This window comes from Glycine soja, chromosome 11 (genome assembly GCF_004193775.1).
Source record: "Glycine soja cultivar W05 chromosome 11, ASM419377v2, whole genome shotgun sequence".
Classification (NCBI taxonomy): domain Eukaryota; kingdom Viridiplantae; phylum Streptophyta; class Magnoliopsida; order Fabales; family Fabaceae; genus Glycine; species Glycine soja.
In genome coordinates this window covers 39065827-39077380 of record NC_041012.1, presented here as the reverse complement: position 1 = coordinate 39077380, position 11554 = coordinate 39065827, and the positions used below count along the sequence as shown (strand labels likewise).

Genomic DNA, 11554 nt, shown 5'->3' with positions numbered 1-11554 from the left:
TAATATGAGAGGCCAAGGAAGGACACACCTCTAGTGTGTCAGATATCATGCTCCTAGTAGGGATATTTAAGTGATAGTTTTTGTAGAAACCAAATGGTCCTATTGGTCGAATACCTAGTGACAAACTCCTATGTTCCTTTCATTATAATATTTTTGTACAAGTTCTTGGATAACAAGCCTAAGGGTACGTATGTTTTTTTCCTTTAAAATCAGTGAAGAGTTCTTATAAAATGGTACCAGTGGTACCTTAAAAAAATTACAGAAACATGTCCGCAATGGTTAATAAGTATTAGAATCCAATAATTAGATAATAATACCTTTTAACCATTGTCAAGAAAGTGAAGCATTGCCACATAAACTCCTACCCAGTAGCCAATAAAAGTGGTAAGCCCGCCCAAGTGCGTATGTAAATAGTCAACTATGAGTATTACAAAAATTAGACTAAAGAAATTACAAAACAGCTGCATACACTTCTATTTTTACAGAACGCAAGTCCAGCCTTTGCGCACATCATCACCCGCCGTTGTTGTCTTTGTTTTAATTTCTGATACAATTTCTAGGACAAACATACCATTGATCATATGAATAATCAAATGATATATGTCCAGATTTTTTAACCAAGTCTAAATGTGAAAGAGAGCTTCATGGATGTTACTTTGTTTATCAAACAGAGATCCCCTAAAGACTCTTCTAATTGACATAGGAATGAAAGAATTTTGAATTATCCAAAAACCACTTTACTCTAGACTTTTATTTGATGAGAGATTTGTTACAAGATAACATCCTCCAAAACTCTCCTTGTAGTTCCCTCTTCCTCACTACTTCATCCTCTTCCAAGCCACCTTCATCTTCTTTCAACTCAATCAAGTTCAATTGGTTTGAAATATGTGATTCTCTTTTTTCCAAGTTTCCAAAATGCTCCAAGTTCCACACTCTTAGATATTTTTTCAACTCTTTTAGCTTTTCTTTTAGTACAAGCTCCCCATCCTTCACATCTAATAGCCTTCCAAGACTCCACGTATTTTGAGAACTTTTTATCCGAGAACCAATAATCAAGGACCTTGAAAGATTTTGGTCCCCAATCAACACAATTATTCTTGACAAAAATTGGACAATGATCCGGTATATTCCTATCAAGAATGTATTGTGTACTTCCCGGCCACATTGTGAACCAATCTCTTGTTGTCATCATTCTATCAAGCTTGCTCCTTGCCCTTCCATTTGGGCGGTACCAAGTGAATTTCCTCCCTACACAAGGTGCATCTTCTAGTTCCATGTCTCTAATGAAAGCATTGAACTGATCCCTCTCAGCAACATTTTCATCTTCCCCCGCTACCCCTACTCTCTCATAAGCCCTCTTCACACAATTAAAATCTCCTATCAAACACCAACAAGTAATTGTGCTACTTGTTTTTTTCTCTCTTAACTCTTCCCACATTCTTCTCCTACCCTCAATGTCATTAGGAGCGTAAATATTGATTATAACAACATCCCTCTCCTTATCTTTCCACAACCCTTCTAGTCCTACATATCCTCTCCCTCCAAACTCATTTTTAAGTAGAAAATAATTTGAATCACACATACAAAGCAACCCTCCCGCATGGCCAATAGATGGTGAGGCTACCCACCCTACATCATTATCTCCCCATAAATAGTAACGTAAGGGTTTGCCATTTACCTCTTTTTTTTTTTTTCTTTTCTTCTCTTGGATGCATATGAATTGAACTTCTTCTTTTTGTATGATTTTTCGGATAAACTTTCCTCTTGCCGTCCCCCCTAGGCCTCTAACATTGAAAGAGACTAGCTTCATTGGTGCATCTTGCTTGACCCCTCCTTGTGCTTCTCCTGAGCTTGGATTGCTCCTTCTTGATCACTGTCTTTCCATATTATATATTGATTTTTCCTATCATTGTTTTTTCATTCCCTCCATATGACACTACCACTTTCTTCTCAACCTCCCAAACTTTCCCACCAACCTTGTTGTCATTCTTGACCCATACCAAAGGGTTGCAGTTTTTGATGCCATATGTTGATATTTCGCTGCTAAAATGTTCCTGTTGAATCTCCTTCGAGCCACTAAATTTTTCCTTTCAAGAATCATCTTCATCCAGCAATGGTTGTCCTCTGATAGGGCCTCTTGTAGCCTCTCTCCTAAGTAACCAAAACCTGTTTCCATTGCCAATACTTGCATCATCTTGAGGTGCAGGAGCAACAATAATAGAATTCTCCCTAGACCACCATCTGAGTTGTCTTTCTTGTTTTTCTAAACTTCTTTTCATCAGCCACTTCTTTCCCTCTATAGGCTTAGGTCGTTGAATCATTTGGGCATATGTTGGTACCCCCATCACCCTCTTTAGTTTCCCTCTCATCTCTCTCTTGGGGTTAAGGTCAGCCACCCCTGTAGTATTAACACAATTTTCACCCCAAGAATTTTAAGTTAATGTTCAAGTTGATTGCAAAGATAACACAGGACAGGTTAAAAGAAATGAGGAATTCAAACCTTGCATGACACCTTGGACAGCATCTAGTACTATGGAAATGACAAGCAAGGGTATCACTGAAGCAAACTCCTCTTTAATTTTAGCACTATCACTGAAAAGCTGAATCCAAGTGCCAAAGCAAAACAGAAACTAAGGAAGAAAGAGAGCTGCTCCCAATTCATTGGACACCCTTGTACTTTAAATTTAATTTTTAACTTTTCAGTACATGTACTAGAATGTTGTTTCAGAAGATATACAACAATGCAATGCAAGCAAAGGAGAAGAATGTGTTCAACCAACTAACCTTCCAGCCGCACCGAGACCAACAGGGACCATGCATGCAATCAAGGCTACGTATGTATTTGAGAGTGTAAAGAGTTTTTATATTTTGTTAATTTTTATAATAATATTAATTATTTTAAAATTTATGTTAATAATTATTTTATTTGATAGTGTAATTTTTTATACTACTAATACATAAAAATTAAATTCATTTTTTGTGTATTTTTTAGAAAGATAAATTATAATCAATGTACATTGTACAACATGAAACTGAGACATATTTACAGATGTTCTTCCATTCCATATGAACAAAATTTACATACAATTCTATAGGATGTGTTGTTGTCCAATTATAATTAAAGTTTTACTCCGGTAATGTGTAATTTTTTTTTTCCGCCTATTACCTAATAAAACTCTGATTTTCGTTGAAAAACTACACATACAACACTTTGATTATAGTTTGATTAGAAAATAGAAAATGCGTAACATAAAATTGTGTCACACATTGTAGGTGATTTTATAGAAGATTGCGATCATAAAATAAGTCACTAAATTGGTAATTTTTAAAACTTCCGATAGCATGAGTGACATACACGCACACATGCGAACGAAGCAAATCTATTGCAATCTAAATTTAAAAGAAGCTACAAACATGATAGCACGCATGCCCATTTAACTTTTTGGGTTGAAAACATCTTATAATTAAAATTTTACTGCAAAAATATTTTCCATTAACATATTTTTCTACAAAAATTAGTTAGAAACAAATCCATTCTAAGATATTTACTCGTTGGAGTGTTCTTCAAACAAAATCGGCAATATAATTTACAAAAATAGCTTTGGGAAAACTATGTCACTATATTTAATGCAACTTGAAGAATTTTATTATTTTTTATCAAATTACTATAGTTTATACTTCAACTATAAAATTATTTTTATAAGTATAAATTTTATGTCATTACTAAAAAAAATCTACATGGTAATATAAAAATGACACATTACTGTACATCCAATAATGCCATTCACATCCAGGTGTGAATTTGACTCTTTCAAAGTAAATAAGGATAAAATAAATTATCTCTATTATTGATGGAAAATTAACAATTAGTATTTCAACTCATTTGTAATTTATATATATGTACACATAATATCAACAATCAAGATTACTTATTTTGCCCTCTAAAATAAGTTCACTTCATACGAACTAGATCTCATATGTGTAGATATGGTAAAAAAAATGAAACGAAATCAATTATCAATAGATGATAATAATTAAATACAAGTGTGTGTAATTATGGCAGCTTAATCCAATCCATAAGTCCAAGTGAAATTACATACCATGCCTATTAACAGCACTGTAAGAAACAATGTTCAAAATCCACTGAGTCAGAAGGCCATAAGAATACCGCTCATGACAAACTGAACAAGATGACTATGATGAGGAAGCAGCATCTGATGTTTTGTCACTTTCCTTGCGTAGGCTGTTTTCTCTGTTATAAGCAGACTTAGCACCCTGAGAACCAAAATGAAATATTCTTAATTACAAGTAAACAAAATGTCACAGTTGATTAGTACAATCATATATATTAGTGATGCACCAACATCAGAAATCAAACACTTATTAGAAACATAGTGTTTGATGCACTAATATCAGAAATCAAACACTTACTTGAAAGATAGTTCCTAACTTTTTCAATGCTTTGGCTCGAGACTTCAGAACATCTTTGGAGGCACTTGGATCTTTAAGAACCTGAGAAAAATAACAAAGACATTTTCTTAAAACTTGTGATGTGATTAATTGATATTTCATAAATGTCATACTTTTCACCGTTTTACAATTAAGTGCTTCCATCACTTTTCCTTTACATAAAACTCTCAAAATTCTTATTTTATACTCAAATTGTTACATGTTTAAGATGAATTTGAAATAGAAAATAATCTATATAAGGTTTAGAAGTTAATAATTTGATGAAATGCCGAAGAATTTACAGGATGTGAGGTTACGCTTTCGAAGAGGAAAAAAATGAGACTTTTTTTATTTTAATTTTAGATGAAATAGAATGTTTTGATTGGTGGGTTTTAATTGAATGTGGGTTTAAAATAGTTTAAGGGGTTTAGTTTACGGATAGTTTCAGAAAAAAAATGAGAATTCAAGAGTTTTAGATAGGAAAAAAAAGTAACAATAGGGCTTGATTGTAGCAATTAAAAAAAAAGTAAATTACACTAACTACCCCTGGAGTTTTGTAAAATTACAAAAATATCCCCTGATTTTTCTACTTCTACACTATCCCCTTTAATTGATTGAAAAATATACACTGACATTCCCATATACATTAAACTAACCCCCTTAATTGTTTGAAAAACATTATACCGTGGTCCCCTGTAAGGGAGGTTACTGTAAATGTTAAAAAAACAGGAAGTGTTTGTGTAGTTTCACAAAATCTTAGGGGTAGTTAGTGTAATTAACTAAAATATTAAAGGACTTGATTGTCAAAATTAAAAAATTAGGGGATAAAATTCAAGCAAAAAAATGATAGGGGATGAAAATTGCAAATAGGCCATAATAGAGATAGAGGGGCAAAAAACTCCAATGAAGCCTAAAAGATACTAGCACAGTGATCCAAGTTGTTTCTAGAATTGAGGGTTAAAAAGATGAATTCTTCCAAGTAGGCCAAAAATTGCAAATTAACAAATGTCATGCACAGCAGGTAAGTAGGGGGAAAAACTTATATTTCTGAGTTATCAGCCAAGACTGTTATTTTTAAATGATAGAAAGTAAATACTGCAACTTACAGCTTGGCAAACACGTGACAGAGTTGATTCAATATCAATAACATTGATCTGCCATAGAGAATTAATCATGGCATCCTTCTTATCTTCAATAGCTTTGACTATGCTTTCTTCTTTGTTTTCTCCTTGGTTTAGCTTCTTGAGTTCTTCTTGTATTTGAATGAGGGACACAGCTCCTACAGAAATGGATAAGTTCCATTAGAACATCCCAAATTTGGGAAATGTCCATATCCTTTCAACTGATAGACAACACAAATATAACAATAAATAGTCTACAACCTGAGGCTGCTGTTACTTGTGATTTTATACGGTGTCCTTTGTCTCGCACCCACTCTGCCAAAAAGGGAACATTCATATACCGCATATCCTTTCCAAGTTCTCTTGCAGATTTTCGCGTGTAGATGTAACCAATTGTATGTAGCATGGCTTCTCCAAAAGCTGAAAATAATGCCAGAAATGAGTTAACAAAATTCCAGGGGAAGAAAAGAACTAGGAGTGAACAAACATAGTGTTCCTACATGAAATTAACAATAGCCCTGTCATCCTTTTAATGTGCAGCATGTTAATTGCTGTTAGAGATTAAAACTATAAGATGAAGATGAAGTGATAAACATATGATGAAATTCTGTTTGAAGTACATGGCGGAGGTTCTATAATGTAGAGAAATGGATCCTCTCATGTTGAATTTTCAAGTGTCATGTGAAAAATGTTTTGGCACAGTTGTTAGTTACAACTTAAATTTCTATTCTCTCTTATTCATGTTTTACTCAAGGTAGTATAGTCGTATGAGGCGAAACAATTTATTGGAGAGATAAAAATTCAGTTATCTACAATTTCAATAAGGGTACTTGTCATTTCATGAAAATAACGATGGTACATCGGGAAAAAAATTAAATCCCATTCCATGGAGCATATGGAATCATAACCCCCCATCTTTGGAATGAGAAATTCTAAGAGTAATACTCCAATGCTCGAAATTCAATCTAAGTTTGATAATGATTTCAAAATTGGGAGAGACTTGAACCTCCTGAAAGTCCAGGAGTGTTCATTTCATTGTCCTTGCCTTGTTCTTGATTCATAAACAACATTGAGGCCAGGATTGGGAATTAGGGTTCTTAATGAAAATTTATTCCTTGGGAGCTTAATCTGAACCAATTTCTATCAAGGGCGAGAACAAAACCATTTAAGTACTTCACTAAGCATCCCATACAAGTTGATGTGGGAGTGGAACTTGAACACCCCATACACTCAAGTCCCTATCAATTGAGTTTAGTACTCTAAGAGTACATAAGAATCTAGCCTCAATGGGATTTCACGCTCAATTTAAGATACTGTAGAATGAGGCCTAGATTAATGTCTTTTCCTACTAACAAGCATAGGATCACTCAATCGACAGTATAAGCATGGAATAGAATCACCATTCAAGCATAAATGTGGAACAGCTACTACGAGCTCAACACAACCTAATAACATTCCTAACAAAGTAAGAATCATAATAATCCAACTACAGAAAGCCAGGACTATTACAGACTAAGAATTTGGTAGCTTGATATGCTTACAAATTAGACAGTATTCGGACATTGTCCTTCAGTGGGAAATAATGTAATAACATATTAAAGCATTCTGCAAGATTCTAAATTTCACCAGAATGAATATGCGTTTTACTTTCATTGAATAATGCCATTTATATTTCAAAACTGAATAAACATAATTTGCACCTCTACAAAAATTTTGTTATACAAAACTACAAGTATATATTACTTCAATAAACCAGGTTAATTTATTGCAAGCCCTTTCTATACTAAAACCTCAAATAGTACTAAAAAATGGTCTCAGTTGATGGCTAGCTCTAGAATGCATGCTGACATACCTAGAGAATAAAATGACATTCTTGATAAAGAAAAGTTTCAGTAATTGAAACTTCTAAGTTCTGGAGTCACTATCACTAAATAATAAATAATTAAAATTACATGATAAACAGAGGGAATTTACCAGCTTTAGAAAGACTACGTGCTTCTGATTGTGCCCATGCTGTAAATTCATCTTCTCGATCATCAACAAATGGTTGCAGGCGATCTTTCAGAATTGTTGAAAGCTTCTGCTCCCTTTCCTTCTGCCATGCCTACGGTTAAATAACAAGAAAACAGCTTCAGCTACCAAAATATCAGGGGAGCCATAAAAAGGATTTGGGAAAACTGTCATAAAGAACTAGAAGAAACTGAATACTTTCATCTTTTCTTGAATTCTCTGCCTCAGAACTTCAGGATCCTGTGAGTCTTCCTCGATTTCTATAGATGATAAAGAAGCAAGTGCAAGTTTTCCAATATATTCTTCAAAATATTCACTTCCAAAAATCATTCCAAATACAGTTGTAGGGTCCATCATGGAATCTCTGAATAATAATAAAAAAGAATCAGTGTATTCTGCAGGTTTTCTCAATCCATGAAAACATTCTGCTACATTAGATTCATCTTGAAACATCTAAATAAAATAATGATATTAGCGAAATTCTCTTAAACAAAAAGCTTTAATTGGGTTGATTGGTTGATACTAATTTTGGGATTTATTATGTTATATATTAATTTTAGGGCTTTAATTTTACTTTTAGTTTTCTTGTAAATTAGCTAGGATTGTTTGTCTTTCCTTATTAAGATAATACATAGAATCAATCTGGATATTATGGTACCAGACTTGAAATCATGGGATGAAGACACTGTCCTCTTGTCTTTTTTCTGTCTTTCTAGTTCAATACAAAACAGCTTTATCAATGGCAGATAGAAGAAGGCCGAAATTCTGCCATATAAACACACCATCGTGCCTCATGGCGGGCCTCCCTTCACAAATTTTCTATGGCGGTTGGCAGAAAACCTGCCATGCCATTCCGCCATGGTGGGCGCCATAGCTGCTATTTAACAACACTGATACAAACAGAGTAGTTCATTCTCTCATCCATCAAATAAAATGATTTTTTAGCAGCAGCTAGTAAGATTCTATTTGTATTAGGTCTCCACTGTAATTTTGATACCTCAACATCGTGGAAAATACTCACAGGACTGGCAAACTTAGGTCAAATTATAGATTTTTATAAGCAACATCTCTGCAGCTCTAATTCTTGCTTGAATTGATTAATTTTGAGAGGAATTTCTTTTTTTTTTCTTCAAAAGCTTAGCAAAATTATGATTAAGGTATATTTTGTCAAAATAAGCTAACCCGAATACATACTAAATACCTCAAGGAGTTTCATTAAGATAGTTCCATTAGACCTGCTTTCTAACTTGCAACATGAAGAAACATAACCTATGAGGTTGGCAAGTACTACTAGCAATATAACAAAGACCATGCTAGGAACCTTCCTATGCTTGATCATGCGGGGAATGAGATATCAGATGGACGAAAAGGGTAAGTCTGAATTTTGGAGAGTGAAATTCGGATAGGTTGAGTATAAGAGAGAAGGAGGGGAGATAAAGGGGGCACAAAAAGGTTGAGTGTAGTTTTGGCCTTTTGGGCAGTGAGGAAGCAAGCCCTCTAAGTGTCTATAGTGTCTCTATCCTTTTCTTCTTGTTATTTCTTTTACTTCTTTTTACAGTAGCTTTTAACCCATTTTCTGGACTTGAATCACACCAATATTTGATCAGATTCAGAAAAATACAGAGTATATTCAGTGAATAATACATATTTTTAATTCCATTTTCAATCAGTAATAACTGAATATAGTGACAAGAAAAGGAAAAGTCAATGAAAGAGATTAAACAATTAGATCTGAAATTGCTTTCTGACAACAACCTACACAAGTTATCTTTGAATAGCAAAGGCAGCACTGCACCATTTGATGGAGCATGAATTTCTTGCACGCAATTATTAGCTAATTACTTTCAGTCGTGTAAGATCGTATAAACTTACTGTGGTACTCCCTCCTTTCCATGCTCATCATATGCTGCACGCTTCCCAGGATCACTTAAAACCTGGTAAGCCTCACCAAGTTTCTGGTAAAGATACCAGGCAACCAGACTTAGAAAAATATTTTGAGAAAAATAAAGCAAACTGAATAGAGGGAGGGATCCAAATGAATAAATTCTCCTATGATTTATACTGCCAAACATCTAACAGTAAGGACTAAGAAGGATGTAAATAACTTTGTTAATGAAATCTAGTAATAAATTAATAATGTAAAATTGCATGGTCTTATGAAGCCAACAAAATTCTTAATGATTACCTGAAAATTTTCTGCGGCCTTAGGATCCCCAGGATTTTTATCGGGGTGAACAATTCTAGCCTGCAAAGGGAAGAGAGAGAGATTAATAGTCATTAAAGTGACACAAAGGAGGAACTGTCAAGTTTAAGATTCAGTCAGGAAAAATAGAAAAGGTAAAAAACCAGCATTAATGTGGTCTTCTAAATATCCAATCTAAAAATATGTAGAAGAGAACCATTATTTCCTTTACTCTCTCCCACAAGCCACCCTATAATTTTTCTGTGTCACCAATTTGGTTAGCACATTCGTAGGCAGAACAAGATCATTAAACAACTTCAGGAGTTGACTCTTTGGGGCATATTGAACTCCAAATTTCACAAACAATTCAAAATAGAAAACATAAAAATAACCAAATCAGCTGAGATATCTGAATTGTGTAGCACCAATCTCAGAAAGGATACAAATTCAAACAACAAAGAAGCTGAAACCATATTTATGTAACTACCTAATTGTTTCCAAAACATAAATACATTGTATAACAAAATTCAACATTCCCTCAGATCAGATAATAATACAATAACATCCTCAAATCTGAGTTTCTGGTTGCACAAATCAGAAAAGTGAAGGGCATTCATTTCATTATTTATTACCTTGACATAATAAGCCTTCTTGATCTCTGCAGCAGATGCATCAAAATTGACACCTAATATGTCATAATATGCAGTGTCCTTCACCATTGCTTGTGACTTTCAAATAACAATTCACACCTCTAAAATTAAGCAAATTGAATAAATCCCAAAAGGGGGCAAAAAAAAAAACTAGTTAGATGCATGGTGTCAATAGAAATCACTTAACAACAAGAGAGTGAAAAACTCGTGAAAGAGTTTGCTGACACAGATTATGGAACCGACCCAGAAAGCGAAAATCGAAAAAGTTTCCAACTTGAAATTGAGAGAGTTAACAATTCGAAGGAATCTCAAATTTCAGGTGGATCCGTGCCACAGAGGAAATGGTGTCGTTTTCAAGAGACCACGTACTTGATGATCATGCTTTCTGATTTCTTTTTTCTTTTTCTTTCTAAGGATGAGACATGTGGATTCTAAATTCTAATAATAAAATGCCACGTTGGTGGAAGGAAATTAGGTACTCTTGCATTTCAATCTCAACAATTTCAATTCACTAGACATTCCTGAGTTTCAATATATAACATATTACCTAATTCATTAACATTAAAAAAATTATTAATTTAATTTATAATAATAAATTTATCTTTACTTTTTTTAAAATTATCTGTCATTAATATTTTTTATTTATAAATATATTTTATTTCCTTTTTTAATGAGAAATACTTCTAATCTAAAAATAATTAATACAAGAAATATTATAAATTATTTCTTATAAAAGAGAACAACTAATATCTTAAATTTTATAAAAAATAAGTACAATGTAAAAAATTAATAACATTGCAAATAAATTTATATCCGGTGTCTTAATTTTTAAAATAACAAATAATATTAATGTAAAGAAACTAATTAAGAACAATTTAATTTATTTAACTATGTAAATAAGTTCATAGTATGTAACCGAATAATAATTAAGAAATATTGACATAATATATATACCAGTTTTCTATTTTTTAATTTTTAAGTTTTGTAAAATTGTAGAATTATGCTCAATTTACCCATCTTTAAAATATAGTATATAAAATACTATAATATACATGTAAAATATTCAACATTACAACAAATGGATAGCAATTTTTTTTACAGGAAATAGACAATAAAGTAAATATACTTATATATCAATCAAA

General features: G+C 32.9%; 2 protein-coding genes across 3 annotated transcripts; both read right to left on the bottom strand.

Moving 5' to 3' along the window:
* Nucleotides 1–228: 228 nt before the first annotated feature.
* On the bottom strand, nt 229–2864 carry LOC114375950. Its single transcript, XM_028333825.1, has 2 exons — nt 2501–2864; nt 229–2398 (listed from the first exon to the last, which is right to left on the bottom strand). Exon 2 carries the CDS (start codon nt 1808–1810, stop codon nt 860–862), a length of 951 nt encoding a protein of 316 aa, XP_028189626.1. The 5' UTR covers nt 1811–2398; nt 2501–2864; the 3' UTR covers nt 229–859.
* Nucleotides 2865–3991: 1127 nt separating this feature from the next.
* LOC114374139 (chaperone protein dnaJ 10-like) lies at nt 3992–10796 on the bottom strand. 2 transcript variants are annotated; one of them, XM_028331742.1, is made up of 10 exons: nt 10656–10796; nt 10395–10513; nt 9766–9825; nt 9453–9535; nt 7779–7944; nt 7545–7674; nt 5832–5990; nt 5556–5728; nt 4432–4512; nt 3992–4275 (listed from the first exon to the last, which is right to left on the bottom strand). In XM_028331742.1, the coding sequence occupies exons 2-10, from the start codon at nt 10479–10481 to the stop codon at nt 4195–4197; spliced, it is 1020 nt and encodes a 339-aa protein (XP_028187543.1). In that variant the 5' UTR covers nt 10482–10513; nt 10656–10796; the 3' UTR covers nt 3992–4194. The 2 variants fall into 2 exon arrangements, with proteins under 2 accessions (XP_028187543.1, XP_028187544.1); XM_028331743.1 differs by lacking the exon at nt 10656–10796 and having other exon boundaries at nt 10395–10649.
* Nucleotides 10797–11554: the final 758 nt, after the last annotated feature.